The sequence below is a fragment of the Fopius arisanus genome, unplaced genomic scaffold (assembly GCF_000806365.1).
Source record: "Fopius arisanus strain USDA-PBARC FA_bdor unplaced genomic scaffold, ASM80636v1 scaffold00056, whole genome shotgun sequence".
Lineage (NCBI taxonomy): Eukaryota > Metazoa > Arthropoda > Insecta > Hymenoptera > Braconidae > Fopius > Fopius arisanus.
In genome coordinates, this window is record NW_011887795.1 from 603,493 (window position 1) to 620,712 (window position 17,220).

A 17,220-nucleotide genomic window follows, 5' to 3' on the forward strand; every position below is an offset into this window, starting at 1 on the left:
AAATTGTGAAAAGTGGAATAAATATGAAGTATTCAGCGAATTGTGGTAGGAAGGATTTCCAGTAAATTAAACTTTCATCAAGTCATACCTTGAAGAGTTTAATTTGAAATCACAATTTGCAGTTGCGAATGCAATAAAATTTTTTATTCTAATCGAATTCCTCCCGGGAAGAAGAATAAATGAATGACAAAATGGGTAAAGGGTGATTTATCATTCCCATTAATCTCGATCAAACAAAACCAAATGTGACCTGTTGCCATAAATATTCCTGAAGAATTCTCTATTGTCCAATGAATCAGAATCCCTCAATCATTCAATTATGATGCCTCCATCGACACAGGAATTCCGGATTGAATAAAGCTGGTGAAAAAGTTCCAGAGTTTGTCGATTGATTGCCAGGCGAGATTGGATCGTGAAGAAGAAGCGAAAAGCCTTGGCATTACCAGATGTCTTGGTTGACGTATTTTTACTCTGCACCTGAGTACATCTGTACCATGTTTACGGATTTATCTTAGCCGGGTGTAACATACGATAAGACTATCTGCCTCTGTTGACTGAACGTTTTATCCTGTAAACTCAAATGAATAACTAACTTGGTGGGAAATCATTGTTTTTTTAACAGAAGAGATAACACAGTCTCTGGGAAATTCTAAAACATTGAGCAGGAGATCGATGACTGAAAACTCAGTGATAAAAATAAATTTCACTATCCAAATTGAGAGTCAGATAGAGTTTAATTGGAGTTGGGTGGAAAAATTCATTTCACGATTGAAAGACTGAATTCTAGTCTTTCGGTTCGATCAATTTCATCTATTCGAAGATCTTTAAGGTGGTTGTCGCGCGACAGTCTCTGTAAAAAGTTTATCCGCTGTGAAACGGGCCAGTTTAGAACACAATCTTTTAGCAGTATATAGTCTCACTTGATTGATTGCATTGTGCATGGATAGCTAAAGCATAACTATATATTTTCCATATTAACTATTTTCAATTACATAAATTTATGAATTTCCGATAATTATATTCCGTAAACCAAACGGTCAATCGATTTGATTTTTTTTTCTGTATTTCCTCCCACGATGTATATTCCACGTTTTTTTTTATTTCTGAAACTGTCGAGCCGTTGATTTTTAAAAAATTCTAATCGGCAAAACTCCATTTTAACACGTGTTAAATCACTCGAATTTCAAAAATTTATATCTCAAGTTCAAAACGGTCAATTGCAAACGGAAAAGGCTCATTTTGTTGCTAATTTTTCAAACTATTCACCATAAAATTGTTAACGAAAACTCGAAAAAAAATTCTACGCGACAACAACCTTAATTCAATCAGTAATGACTACATTTGGCGGTCCGAACGATTAATTTCAGACGCTCAGACGTCTCCATTTTAGATGATAAAATTGAAAATTCAGATTTTGGCATTTAGTAACTTTTTAAAGATTAACATTGAGATTGTCAAATTATTTTTATGAAAAAAAAACTTTTATGAATATACAAATTAAGATATCTGGCGTCCCTAAACAAGATTTTTTAAATTGTTAATTAAATTTTTGGAAATGATAGAACAAGATTTCAGGATTTTTTTCTTTTGGATGTACATTACTTGCGATTGTATAAAATATAGTTTAACATTTTCAGAGTGTCACTGTTAAGAAAATGTTGTAAATTTATTTCTTTTATTAATATTGTTAATATTTATGAGATTCTCATCGAATGGCCAGTGATTCTCAATATAGTACAAGGAAATCAAACGCTAATGATTTATAATTTGTGGAAAAGTCTAAGACTTTTTCCATATTCTATTTATACCAAAAACAGTAATGACGTTGTAATTATGGGATTACTTACCTAGATCACAAATCGATCAGCAGTAAACGTGAGACTCAATATCGGAGAGAAAAATATTCTTTGTAAATGTTATTTCAATCATTATTACCACTCACAATATCGAAATTGTACTGGCGGTAAACTGGTTTTCGGTTTAAATGAATGTAAAGTGAAACTTAAACTCCACCTGCGGTTTTTTTAAATGAAATACTCAATGCGCTTAGTACTGAGTAATAATAATGACTCCTTTTTTCTCTATAGATTCGAAAATCATATGAAATAAAAAGCTAAGGATAAACCGACGCTCAAATCAGACGGACAAGTGAAGAATAAAAAATAAAGATGAAATAATGTAACATCAAAATCAAAATGAGTTTAAGTTTTTTTTAAATATATCGGTATTCAATGGAGATGGCGAAATTTTCATAATAACCTTTTACATAGGTATTTTCAAGGGCTACAGAAAAGGTTCTCATGAAAAATTATCCTAGATCTGTAGATTATGAGCTACCGTTCAAAAACTGGTGAAGAAACTGAGTGACAGATTAATTTCAGATGATCTTTTTTATCCCGCTCTCTCCTAGTCTCTCAGGTGATGGGACGATCTTCTATTTTTGGAATTGGCAAGACAACAATGAATTTTCAATAATTCGCATGTGAATGTCATACGGAGGACAAGATAAATGAGTACAAATCCAGTATTTAATTGTTAGGAATCACTTTGTTTTATTGAATTTCAAATATTAAAATTCAAGAGAAAAAAAAAACACCACTTGGCAATAAATCTACAATCTGTAGAAAGGTACATACAGGACATGAGCGCCATTCAAGCGCACGCACTTTAATTTATATGATCATATAATCTATTGCTCAATATAATATATCCATATAATTTCTTGTCAATAAGATCGTAAGAATGTTAGATCTCGTTGGGATTAAAACTAATATCTTATGCGGAAAATCCTTCTTAAAAATAACAAAAACCGTCACCGACGGTTTTCACTGACTTAACATCATCCAACTATATACAATGGAGCTTTGACAATTACCCTAAATGTATCCTATACTTTTCCCTCGAGAAAATAAAAAAGCAGTTGAAGTTTTTGTACTTGGCGTCAGTCAACGAATAACTGGAAGCATGATTTCATCCCAAATTTGGCTGTTTCCACAAGAATAAGTAAGCCTATCCATCTAAACCGTAAATTCTAAAAAGCTCATAAAACATATTCCAAAGTTTGAGTTATCAATAAACTTTAACATTAAATCACAAATTTCCTCCAATTTTATCAGATCCTTTGGAAACAGATGATCCCAACTCCGAAATATTGAAAAACAAAAACAAACAATTATTGTCTTCAGATTCTCTCACCCTACCCTAAAAGTATTGTCAAACCTCTTAACAAAATTCGCGAAAAAAAATCTTAACCCTAACAGCAAGATTGGGCGAAGTCATTGAGCATTGAGTGATCTTGCATTGGTCTAGGACACCAGTTCCCCCGACCTTGAAAACCAAAAGTCTTTAACCCCTATTCGTCTTTCTTCTTTCTCAATTTTCCCTCCGTTTGGATTGTCCTGGAAACCATGTCAACACAGGTACCGAGAGCTGAACTAGTCGTTTCCTCGCCCTCCGGAGTATTGGCTATTTTGCTGAGGGTCATGATGTAGCTGCAGGCAATCCTCAGAACAGACAGTTTCGACAGTTTCTGATTATGAGAGTAAGCTGGGATAGACTTTCTCAAAGTATCAAAAGCAGCTGAGATGGTGTGAACTCTTGTTCTCTCCCTGGCGTTCGCCTCTATCCTCCTCTCTCTCGTCATGTTCTTGTAATTTCTTTGCTGGCCACTCTGATGATTCCTTTGATCGCTCTCCCTCTGACTGCCATCCCTCGAGCTATCGGAAAACGTTGGCTCAGCTATGCACACAGGGAACGTTGAACTGCGTTCGAAGCTACCATTGACAGCTGGATGCGCTGGTACTCTTGGTGGCTCTCCTCTCAAAACCAATGCCAGAGGTTCTTCCTGCAATCTGAGTGGTGCTGGTGGTGGTGGAGGTGGTGGTGGTGGTTGGAACCTCTGTCTCTCTCGACTTTGTGAAGATGTGACAGAAGAACTCGACGTTTGGGACGAAACTGGTGATGTTGTTCTTCTCGCTTCGGACTCCTGGAGCCTAGCAAGAACTTCCTCTTGGATTCTCGCCTCATGCTGCCTCTGGGCCTCTTCTTCGCGTCTCCTCGCCTCCTCCTGTCGCCATCTCTCCTCTTGAATCCTGAGGTCAGTCGTCAGGTAGTTCTCGGACGTTTTACGAGAGAACTCGGATGGCTTCAGGGCAGTCTGAGTTTTGGATTCTGTCGGCTTGGCCGGACTGCTCCAAGGACGAAATGGCGAAGGCGATGGTGTATTTGGTGGTCTCGACTCTTCGTCGACGACTGTCGATGATTCCTGGATGAGATCGAATCGACGCTTCTTCAGGGGGGCTGTCGATTGCTCCTGAAGCTTTCGTGGTTCCGCTAACTTTCGCTTGTTCCTCAGGGAAATTGGGGATATCTGGACTTCGACACTGTCTTCAGAGGCACTTGGAGAGTGGAGACCTGACATGTCGTCCTCGTCACCACCGCTGCAGAAACCAGCGTCCCTCTCTGTACCTGCCATTACACCTGCTGTAATCAGAAAAGAAGAACGGGGCGATTAGTTATCATCTCTTGTACATGTCTTGTGTTAAAGTTATTTAAAGTAAAGTAAAGAGATAAAAATCTAAAAATCTAAAAATCTGAACAATAAAATCAATATTCAGAGAATGTAGAGATGCACAGGTAATCAGTCGCGTAAAAATGAAAAAATGTTTTTGCTCAGAGATTGATTTAGGGCTGAAACAATGACGGAATAACTGGTGGAACACCTTAAGTCGGCTAGTTCGTTCATCAACTGATAAGTTGATGAAGGGTGGATGAAGCCTTGAGTAGTTAATTAAGTAAAGGCATTTATCACTGGTTAATTAACAACTGGAATTAATGGTCTCGATGCTGTGGAGAGTGATTTGCGATGTTTTCGTGATTTTAATGATCTTTTTTATACTTGGGTGGGTTTTATTGTTCAAACCGCATGAGTCTACTTTTAATACTTGTTTCAACATTATTCGCCAGTGACTCAAGTGACGCGTCTCTAAAGCCCCGTCATCCAGCTGCCACCATCTGGCGTTTGCCCAGGTTGGGGCGTGATTTATTATTCAACAACAAGACTCAACCACTATTCAATTGGAAATTATTCTCTCGATAAAAACAACGCCACAGCCACATTTTTTTAATCATTCGACTGCAAAATCTATCTCTCTTTCGATTAATTGACATGAGTCGTTTTGTTTCCGAGTGGAAGCTTTGCATTCGTCAAATGCGATGCTTCCGATTTTTTACGTCAGGATGATTAATTCCGGCTTTAGGAATTCAAATGTATGGGCAATTGCGTATGCATGTGGTCTAGTGTTTTTCAACGATAACTGAACAAATTATTATTCAAATTGGAGAAATTGCGATTCAAATGCGATTGAGTTCGAATTTGAAGATAATTGGAGTTTAGTTGGACTTTAGTTGGAGTTTAGTCGGAATTTACTCGGAGCCTAGTTACAGATTAGTCACGATTTAGTCGGAGTTTAGATACAGTTCAATTAAGGTTTAACCGGAATCGGAATTTATCTGAGGTTTAGTGAGGAGTTTAGCCCGGATTTAGTCAGGATTTAGTTGGGGCTTGATGAGCCAATGCTACTCTAGACGTCGCCATAATTTAGTCAACCTTGTGCCGAATTGGACCGATATTAAATCAAGGTTAAGCGAGGATCAACTAAAGGTTAACTAGTCAACCTACAGTCCAAAACCGATGGTCACCTCGACATCGATCCTTCAAAAAACAAACAATACGTTCCGTTCCCTTAATTTGAAACATGCGATCATATGATTGACTATTGAGCGCACTTGGTATGGGTGCACAAAAATTAATAGTTATCCCATAGATCTTTTGGCTCATATTATTATTTTATAATTTTTCTTAGAACAGCATCAGGATAAGGAGAACAGTTTATAAAAACAGAAATAGAAAGAGATGAATGAACAAGGGCCTTTTGTAAAATGGGTCCAGAGCGTGAAAACTTTGGTTGCCATGATTCAGTCGAGATGCAGAGGTCATAGGAGAAAGATATACCTTCTGAGTGCATTTAATAAAAGTTAACCTCTAACTCTAATTATTTTAATTATTTACTAATTCCTCTCCATAATCCAATATTGACAATAATAATATCGACTCTATGGATAATTCATCAGGGGAAAATTTCTAGATGTTAAACAAAAAGGAAAAGCCATATTCGACTGGTTTTATTTACAATGACTGATTTCGGTTGGCGGGAGATATTTATTGATTTTCCAATTATCGACTCCTGAACGTGGCTTTTTTTACAATTCATTTGATTTTATAGAAAATTTTAAGTTCAACCCGACATTTTAGCGATAAATAATTGGCTCTCGGAAGGGTAACCAGTAACGTAACGTCTGATCGATAGTCGCAACAATAATTTATCGCTCCGATCCACCGACGGTAGCGTACGTATATGGCGTTGTCGCAGCCGTTTCAGGTTTCTCGATTACAGATTGCCCTCTTTTCCCCTCTCACTCGTATCGTTTATTTTCCCCACTCTGAATACTCATTCCTTATTCCTCTTTCGCCTGTCTCATTCGTACATTTTTCTCATCCCCCTTCGCGGCTACTGCAGTTAACAACTGAGACGAGCCACATGGCGCTGGCGCCGCTTGCTAATCCGAGACTTCAAGTCTCTTTTTTTTTTTTTTTCTATTTTTATTGTTTATACTCGGGTTAAGGAGGGAGCTTTTCTGGGTGATATCGGAGTTTTCCGCACTGTGAACCTTCTCGTCTTATCAACGACAGACCGATAAAATTATTGAGAGTTGTAAATTCGATCGCGACGCGAGCATTTTATTTGAGCCCCAGGGAGAGGATTTTTATTGGAGGAGAATGTCGTTGGAGAAAGGAGCAATATTTTTTGAATATTTTACCGGAAAAATGGATTTATGGAGATTGTTAAAAATTAATGGGTTTTTTGGAATTGCTCTCACATTCAACTCGAGGCTAAGTGTCCAGTTTCGTTAAATCGTAAACGCCATGCTGAAGGTAACATCATGAGGAAAATATATTTTCCAACACTAGTATGACGGAATATTTTTACTTATCCGAATTAATCATTCGTCCAGATAATCCTTACTAGATTAGAAGAAAACGTTTTCTTATATTAGAAATAAGTTGTTTTGTTAATCATTATAATTTTTAATATGATGTATACCCCAAATTCTTTTTCATTGTTATAAATAATTGACATTTCGCATTGACACACACGTTGACAGAATTTTGGTAATAGCTGAGACGTAAATTGTACTCCAAGAGATTTTAAATAATAATCGCAATAGTAACAAACCCATTTTTAATAAAAACTAAAAAAAATTAAAAAAAGGAAATTTAGTGAGGAACCTATTCTTTTCTATTATTGGAATTTTAGATGAGTGTTGGCAGAAAAGCGATACAAACGAGGAACAAAGAATTTTCGATTATGTATCGATTGAAAATCCCACGGTAACTAATCTCGATTGCATTTCTCACATTAATTATGCGTCGTATGTACATTACAGATAACACTCGTGCGAATAAAATACTTGATATTGCCGGAGTCGTAGATCGGAGGAAAACTGGTCTGGTTATATTTTGTTGGTGCAACTTTTTCCTTATCACGCGGTAAATATAACTTGAGTGAGCGTGAGACCGCGGACTCTGGCGCGATGATTTTGGTCACGCAAACTAATTAATTAGCCTCGAAAAACTTTCCAAACGAAATAAAAATAAAAACAATTCACTCGCTTGTATATATTTTTTTCTGTACGACAGGGTGAGAGGGGAAATGGCATTGAGAAGAATAAGAATAAACGGATTTTGTGTATAATGAAATCCGAGATAAGGGCGGACTCGAGATATTCGCACCTGGTACCCATTTGGAACTGTTGGAGATGTTGGGGAGTGGCGAAAAACTCGAGCTAATAATAAGAAAAATGATAACACGAACGAAACACCTGGCACCGAAGCTTTATCGCGCCATGTGTGGGAAGATAACTAGTGCGGATGTGTAAGCTTATATATTGCACATCTGCTTCACTACATGATTCTATTTCAACAAAAGATGCGAAAAATCGGGTAGTGATTTATAAAAACCGAAAAAAGTACAAAAAGCACAAAATATTCCTTTGCAATCGTACATTATTAAATAATTACACTTTTTTTACTTTTAACAACGACAAGCGGTCGTGAAATTTCTGCAAAATTTTCGCCTGATGAATCAATTAATTTGTTTAATATTCCAATAATTTTCAATTGTCAGGTTCATATAACGTTGAAAACCGTGCGTTGGGAATATTTTTAAGTGAATCATAGACAAGCGACTCTGTCACAGGCCACAGGAAATATCGAGTGACTTAAGTTGTTTATGACCTAAACAACTCAACACGTGAATCTACTCAAGGACAAAGGATCTTGTCTTCGACCAGACCTCATACCCTGGACGAAATGTTTTTTTTTTACACGTGTTGACAATAATGTTAGGAAAAGACCAATGGAATAATAATGTATATGTGGTGTGGTAATAGTACATTTCGTAACAAGTGCGGAAAAGTAATTTTTAGGTACGTCGTGATGAAAAGTCACTTTTCCACACGTCGTGATGAAAAGTCACTTTTCCACACGTCGTGATGAAAAGTCACTTTTCCACACGTCGTAATGAAAAGTCAATTTTCCGCACATAATAGAGAATAAAAAAAAGAAAGCACTATAATTAATTTATTTTATCAATATTTTCCAGATATCACAACTAAATCCAATCTGTAAATTTCCCTTAATCGTGAATCCGATTCAGCAATTTTTATCAATTAATCAATTAATCGGAAATAGAACCCTCTAATTAAAAATTCATAACTGACTGGTGATTTAGTGACTGAAATTCCAAGAAATTTCTGTGAGTATTTTGACGAATATTTTTTTTTCGGAATAGATTGAACCGAGCGATATGTAAAGGGCAATTTCCCGCTGATGCTCAACATCCGACATGTCGATTCCACAGGAACGTGATCGTATTGAGGTCTAGGAGGTCACCGACAGGCGCCACCAAGACACATCTTCAACATTCGCAAACATCATCGAGTTCCTCAGTTGCGCATCAACACGACTTCACTCGAGGCCACACTCTTACAAGCCATAATAAAAAAAAACAAACTAACACAAGACACATATGGAGGCGTTTTATCTTTCATTCAGAAGATGCAGTCGATCGGTGAAAGATCAAACTCGTGGCTCGTGTTATTGACATGCGCTATCAATCTCTGAGTTTATTGCAGTGAAATCTCGTCACCCAGGTCAAGTATCTTATCGTTTACCACGAACAAAAAATGGATTTCACAATGTGACGAGTTAATCCGATCTATTGTCTCTAAAAATACGAAGAATGTGGTCATTTTTATGAGTAATAGACAATAGTAATAATATAAAATAATAGAAAACCGTGATTGATTCTGTGGAAAAACTTCTGCGCGGAAATTTATGTCTGGAAGTACTAATTGAAAAATACAGGATGTCCCATTTAAAACTGTATGATTAAACTCTTGTAATCCTGCATTAACAGTGATAATATTAAATTACATTTTATGCATCTCCCCGGAAAATGATATTATTATCAAGAGGTGAACTTTTCTGCTATCATTAACAAAAAATGCAAAAATGCAAAACTCAACATTTTTTTTCAAATACATTCTGTATTAATATCCCGCTTTTGTCAACAATGCACAATAATTATACGTTAAATAATAAAAATAATAAGTTTGTTAAAAAAATCAATAAGACAGAAAATTAATGAATGAAGAGTTTCAGAAAGACGATAGACACATGAATTTAGTGGAGACGAAAGGAAAGAACGACGGCGTTATTATTTTTTGTACTTTTAAAGTTTAGCTTAACAAATAAATATTTAGTTAATATAACCACCAAAGTATTATTAATATAGTAGACCTACGCAGTACCACTATAATTGGTAACTACGCTATTGATAACTACGCAACAATAAATATTTTTTGTGCATTCCCGATAAATGAAATGTCAATTAAATTGTGAAATTAGCAAACTAGTAATTCCTGGGAATTATGGTAAATGTATAAATGTTGAATGACGATAATTTCCAACAAATTGCATCCTAATTTATTTTGTTTATGTTATCATTGAATAGTGCAAGCAGTTCACATCGCTATTGACGAAGCACGCGCATTTCAATTTTGTTATTTACAGTTTGATAAAGCAGACATTAATGGACAAATACTTGAGCTCGGTTTTTATTGCGATGTGGCAATACGTCAAACACGTGCGGTAGCGCGAAAATTCCGCGTCGGAATAGTTATTCAAACACGAGTGAATTTAGTGGACGTACATTTGAGGGAGGGAGAACGATCGAAAATAACCTACGGGACATCTGTACAAACTGCGGGGCATCGACGCAGAGAAAATTCCGTTCATCTCATCCAACAGAAAAGAAAATTAACGCCAATTTCATTCCAGCGGATATAAAAAAAGAGCGACGAGGAATGGGATAAAATCAAATGCTAATGAATTTCCATTTGCAAAAACTAGGACTTTCTTTGTGTCTTTCTTCTTTTTTATAGAATTCTTATAGAATTTATTCAAAAAACCGTACATTATTTAAATTTTGGAGTGAAGAGGCCAAGAAAGTTGAAATGCTCAATTGACTCTTCGGGGTTTTTCGGGAATATTTCCGAATCTAGGGGAGATAGCGATATTTTGGTTATTGCCTTTTTTGTAGAGCTTAATTAGCTCAGCAAAAAATATTCTAATGAAAATTTCATTATCTTCCTTAGTATCAGAGATATCTCCAAAAGATTTCTTGAAGAATTTACCAGATTATACACATCGTTGAAGAAATATAATAGAATTTATGCAAATTATTAATGAATGTATTACGTCATATTCAATAAATAAATATCAATGATTTTTAGAGAAAAAAATTATTATGGGAAACAATATTTCAATTATTATTGAATATTTTTATTGAAAAAATGAAGGATTTCAATAAACAATCGAGGCTACGAAATGTTTTTAAAAAAACAATCTATGAATTTTTTCCCGGAAAATAATCTAGTTAAAAACAATAACACAATTTTGATATTCCAATGATTTTTCCCGCAAATTTTCAATTATTTCAACAGTTCTGCCCCGCAAGCCTATTGGGTCTATAGATCAACCGGATTTGGTCATGGCCAATATATAATTTAGACTAGACTGAAGAAAGGGAATTTAAATTGATGAAAAAAAAAATGCATATTCAAAAGCGGAAGTGAACACCTGTGTCCGGAGACGCGTAAAAGTGATGCGGATAGAATCGGCGCTGGCCAGATGGTATACATTTTTATTTTTTTATTTTTTAACGACGACAGGAGAGTCAACGCCGATGGGTATTCGTTGGTAAGCACGTGCTGGGGAATAATCTTTTTATATGTGGAGATGTGTGTAACGTGGGGAGGCGAGTGGGCGAACGAGTATAAAAGTGAGACGGTCACCAGCTGTGCCAAAGATGAGACAAGACACCTACGTGATGCACAGATTTTATGTTTTTTAAGTTATTAAATTTTTTTATTGAATTTTTTTAATGCAAAATTTACAATACCGGTGATATCGGCGCGTCGAATAAATTTTTAACCTTCGATTCACCCATGATATCCACCAGACTAATAAATCCGTAAAATTATATGAAATCATTACTAAAATAATTAAATATATTAATTAAGAATGGAGCAAGCGGAGAAGGTGTAAAACACATGTCTTGTAACACCAAAGAAAATAAAAAACTATTATTGCTAAAATAATTATTATATTATTAAAGCAAGATTTTATCCATTATAAATATCAATATATCTTATCCCTTCAATTTAATAATAATAGTCTTTAATCATTGCAAACTAAATTGTTTTCTTCAATTTTTCACTACAAAATTGCAACTCTGGGGTGCTATGATGATTATTTAACATTAAATGGTCATTACACGCGCAGAAAACAGTATAAATGCGAAAAACATTATTTACACACACATACTCGAGAAAATGTAATATATCCAATATATCCTGAATATCCTGAATATATTTGAATACAAATGACATCTAATCCAATTATATTCAAGTATTAGCGTATTTTTTTCGTGATGCCAATCAGTAAACAAATAATCATCTTTCAAAGTCGACGAGAGCAATGAAATTATTCCAGTTCAAGAAGTTTAAAATTTGAATACATGTGATTTAATGTAAATAACCCAATCCAGGAAGTGATAACCCCATTTGCGTACATTGTAGATGAGTACAATAACGATAGTACATCAATTGAAATAATTCGTTGATGCATTAAAATTCGCATGTACACGGACAATATCAACTGCCTTGAAAATAACGTCCGGATGAGTATCCTATTGACTCACTGATATCGATGCGTAATAAACTATAAACGGAGGCAGTAAACATGAATTACGCGGTTACTTGTTCCCCAGATGAATTTCTGATAATAACAATTTTATTTTTCACTGAGGAAAAAAAAATGAAAAACAAAGTTGAAGTACAAATGTAATGCGAAATTCAAGTCACGACGTTCCCTCGTGGATTTGCTAGTTTTGCAGAAGCCAATTGAGTTGTCAGATGTAATTGCCAAGAGATTATACAAAAATAATTGGATAATTGCACAAACAATATTTATGGTGATAAATTGATTTTTGTGGAGATTTCCAACTCGATTCCACCAATTGTCCATCAAAATCACTAACCGATCGCAATTGATATACGAGAGGATTGATTAAAAGTTGAATAAGTGCCCTGCAGTTTTTGCAAATGGAAATTCATTAGTGCTGCCTTCTGCCCTGTTCATCTCCACTAATTAATGAAATAAGCATTTGAACGAGAAATTACGGGGGAAAAATTGTTATCGACGAAAGTCGTCACCAATCGCTCGTAATTAATTGAGTGGACTCTTTAACAAATCGATTCCAACAAATTACCATACGAAATAACGAGTTTACACTCGATGAGACAGGTGCTTATCTGTCGTTGAAGACCATCCGTTTGCCAGTTAGATTTCAGGGGTAGATAATCACCTGCGTAAGTACGACGAGTAATAAACCATCAGGGGTGAGCTTTCAACCTGTTGCGAGTGTTGATTTTTTTTCCCCTATCGGTGGAATAAATCGACAATCCATCAGCAAAATTTCCCGAAAAATAACGATTTTTTTTTCAATTACTACAGCGATATCAGAGCGAACAAGTGTTTATTTTGGTTGTTAATACCGTTTAACTTTATTTTTCAATTCATTTTGAATAAATAAAATGGAAAGTTATGTTTATTCCAAATTTATAGTTCAAATTTTGAAATTCACTAAATTTACGAGATATTTTGGGATTATTTTTAATGATTCGTACACGGAAATTAATTTTAATTCATTCATTAATTTATGAAAACCATGAGATTATTATTTCGACGTTCATAACTAGAAAAACGCAATTATTCGAAAGCGCGAATAATAAACTTCCAAATAAAACCATAAATTAAAGTCAAAGCAGACTTGACATACAGTCCCATGTTCACTATTATTTAAATAATTGTCACGCCCGTTTGAGTGGAAATAAATGTATGAAATTAAAACAATTCGGAGTGAATTTCGAGATTTATAAAATGGCGCAGAAAATACGTTACGAACGTATGAGCAAGAGGGAGATTTTGAAGACTGAAGTGGAGGATTTAAAAAATGAAAAATTGTCGAGAATTTAGTGGTGGTTGTGAAAAAACCACTGGATTACGATTAAATTTGAATGGATTACACATAATGCGGATGGTGAGTCAGATCCCAGGTGGATTGTACGGGTAAAATAAATAAATAAGAGGGTCCACAGGTGGGCGTTTACATCTCTTAGGGACGCCTTCGGGAATATCCCAGACGAGATGAGGCCACTATTCTAACCTGGACAGTTTCACAATGGGATATCGCTTACACCCGCAGGGAATGCATCCAAAATCTCGGGGTAACGCCTCAAATATGCGAGAGGAGACAATTTTTTTTTTCATTGCAGCATTTTTTTTCGTCGCTAATAAATGACGCATCAATTATGCATTCTGCATGATTATCGTAGGAATTATTCATTGATTTTGGACACCCGGGATCATTTCAAGGGGCTAATGATAATAATTTAGATTATCTCTGAGAAGAAAACGAATTCGCAGATTTTTTATATCATATAGTAATGGAAATTTTGATAAATTTAGTGCTTGCTGGGGAGATTCTTCTGTCAGATTTTTAATATTATTGATAATATTGATATGAAATTGCGAAAAATACATTGTCCGATACTCGAAACTCAAAAAATTAAATATCCCTTAATTCTTTCTCTCTGTGTGCTGTGAAATAGATCGTATATTAATGAAGTTTTTCATAATCGATCAATTGCCACGGGAAAATTATTCTCCAGTTTTTAAAAAAAATTGACGTCACGACCCAAAAAAAAAGCATTTTTTGCACACGAATGGAATTAAATATTTTTGTTGAAAAAACCAACAAAAAATTTGGATGTGTGTAGAAATATTTAGTGTGCAAAAGTTGTTTGAAAAGTCTTTCTGGGGAATCCAGGAGTGAAATGATTTCGACTGTACGAAAAGTGAGGGATTTTCAAAGTTTAGCAGTATAAACGATAAAAAAAAATGAAATAAAATGAGGGATGTCAAAGGGTCGTCTGTGTTGGGCTTTTGCTGAGATTCGCGTTTTCTCCCGCGCGTTATAAACCGTCTGAGACTGCGACCCACGCTGGCGCCATTTAGCCTCCTCCATCCTTATTCAATGAGAGAACCCAACACTGGCCTCACTGTTTATTCCCGATCGCCTTTTCCTCTCTACCTTCGATTCGACGGTTTTACTGCATACGTATAACACAAATACATGTAAGAAATTCCAAAGTCCCGACCGACTGGCGCCTCTTGTAACAATAATTATCATTCCCTCGTGTTGGCCTGCATTCTGTTTCATTCTCTTCTCGTTTATTCCCTTGTCTTTTATTTATTTATTTATTTATTTATTTATTTATTATTATTAGGAGTTATCAATCGATACCAGTGAATTATCGGCCTCAATGCACCTGAATGAGGTAAGCATCAAGGGAAATCGCCGACTGGCGCCAGGGGATTTTTATTGAAAAAATGGGGATTATTGAAAATACAAAACAATTTTTTTCTTCGGAAATCTAAAAACCGTTTAGGGGGTGGGGTCATAAGTTGAAATGGATTGAGAGCCGAATGTGTCAAGAGATTTTTGGAGGGAATTCTCTTCTTAACTCCACGAATTTTGAAGATATTTGAGGAATAAGGAAGTCGGAATATTACGGATGAATTGAATTCTACGATTGATATATTTAGAAAATATTCTTGAAGTGAATTTTTCATAGAAATATTTGATGATATATTTCAAAAACTGTTGAAACCTTTATGAGTTTTCGAGATATTTTGATACTAAATTATCATGACCCTGAAGTTTGCTGAAAATGATCTTTATCAGCGGATATTTCAGTGAAAAATCGAGGAATTGGAAAATATCAAATTTTTTTTTTTATAGGAAGAGATTTAGTGGTGATAGTTGCTAATTATATAAAAATATTATTTCAAAGGTAAGTTTCATGAAATATTTCGACTTTTTAAAAGAACTCGCGTTTTTGAGTCGTATCAATTCTAATTGCATCATTGAAAAACCCCGAAACTTCCCGATTTCTCCGAAATCCCCAACCCACACCCCCCTCGAAACCCCCCCAAAAAAATCCCACCCATCACCAAATATTTTCAGTCATAAATTACCTTTCATAAACGCCGACAACTCGCTACTACTCTCAACCACGTGGCGGCTCATCGCATCAAAATCCAAAGTGCACGTCACCTCACCCCTCAAAACCCAACAGCCCTCAAAATTCCCTCACTCGTATAAAAATCCACAAACTCCATAAACCCACAGGCCAGTGAATTTTTTTTTAAAAGAATCACAAAAAATATCCACAAGTCTCAATTAATCCAGTTTGGCTCCACAAACAGAAATCCTTTCCAATCGAAGTATTCACAAATTCAAATCGAACTAATCAGGAACTCCTCGAAAACACTCGAGATAAACTTGCAAAATGTGGATGTTAAGCTCGAAGTAACTCTGAAATTGTCGTAACTTCGACTTTAGTGTATTAGATGGCTTAAGCGGTAGATGCGTTCTCGTTAACGCACCGCAGAGTACTGAACTCAAAGACTGACTCGTCGCCTCGTGCAAGTGCCCAGTAAATAGAGAGGGGATAAAAGCTGTGGTAGGAGTGGGGGGCGTAGGGCAGAAGCAACTTTGAAGCACGATTCAGTGGGTTTGTGGGCTGCGTACGTGTCTGTGTACTTTGGGGAACAGCCAGCTCCCATCGAGCATGTCCATTTTTCTCTTTTCTCTTTTCTCTCTTTTTTATCTTTTTTATCTTTTTTCCTCGCTTTCCCCTCCTCTTTCTCTTTTCTTTTTTTCGCTCCTTTCTATTCCTTCGCTCATTTCGCTCATTTCTCTTTTTTTTACCTTTTTTCCTCTCTTTCCTCTCCTTTTTCTCTTTTTTCTTTTTCGCTCCTTTCTATTCCTTCGCTCATTTCGCTCATTTCTCTTTTTTTTACCTTTTTTCCTCTCTTTCCTCTCCTTTTTCTCTTTTTTCTTTTTCGCTCCTTTCTATTCCTTCGCTCATTTCTTTTTTTTTTTTACTTTTTTCCCTCTCTTTCTCCTTTTTTTTCCGCTCCTTTTGCTCTTTTCGCTCAATTCTCTCATTCCTCTATTTTCACTCCTTCCTCCATTGAAGTAAGTAATATTTGTTTATTCCGCTACTGTATCACAACTTTCTAGGTTCTCTCTTTCGGGTTGTTTATATATACAAACACGTGGGCCTATGTCTCATATGAACCGTAATAAAAAGAACAAGGAAGATGCGAAGGAGTATATTTTTCCTCAGAAGTCAGTTTCTCAGACGTGGGAGGCGTGAAGACCTCTCAATAAAAATTCAAGTTTTCCGTAATTTTTTTTTCATTTATTTCAAGTTCCTACCGATATTTCAATATTCTCTCTTATTGCTCTTTTCTTTTTTTTTCACTTCTATTATTTTCTGTCTATATTAGCTGCGAATCGATATAAAGGCTTGAAACTTGAGTGGACGAAGAAAATTAAACAGTCAAAATGGCGATGCTCACCGGAGAAAACGCTATAACAATTTTCGAGGGATTGTCACTCC

General features: G+C 35.6%; 1 protein-coding gene across 2 annotated transcripts; it reads right to left on the reverse strand.

Moving 5' to 3' along the window:
* Window positions 1-2,540: 2,540 nt before the first annotated feature.
* Window positions 2,541-16,190, reverse strand: net. 2 transcript variants are annotated; one of them, XM_011307903.1, is made up of 2 exons: window positions 15,788-16,190; window positions 2,541-4,479 (listed from the first exon to the last, which is right to left on the reverse strand). In XM_011307903.1, exons 1-2 carry the CDS (start codon window positions 15,837-15,839, stop codon window positions 3,353-3,355), a joined length of 1,179 nt encoding a protein of 392 aa, XP_011306205.1. In that variant the 5' UTR covers window positions 15,840-16,190; the 3' UTR covers window positions 2,541-3,352. The 2 variants fall into 2 exon arrangements, with proteins under 2 accessions (XP_011306205.1, XP_011306203.1); XM_011307901.1 differs by having other exon boundaries at window positions 2,541-4,482.
* Between the last annotated feature and the right edge of the window lie 1,030 nt (window positions 16,191-17,220).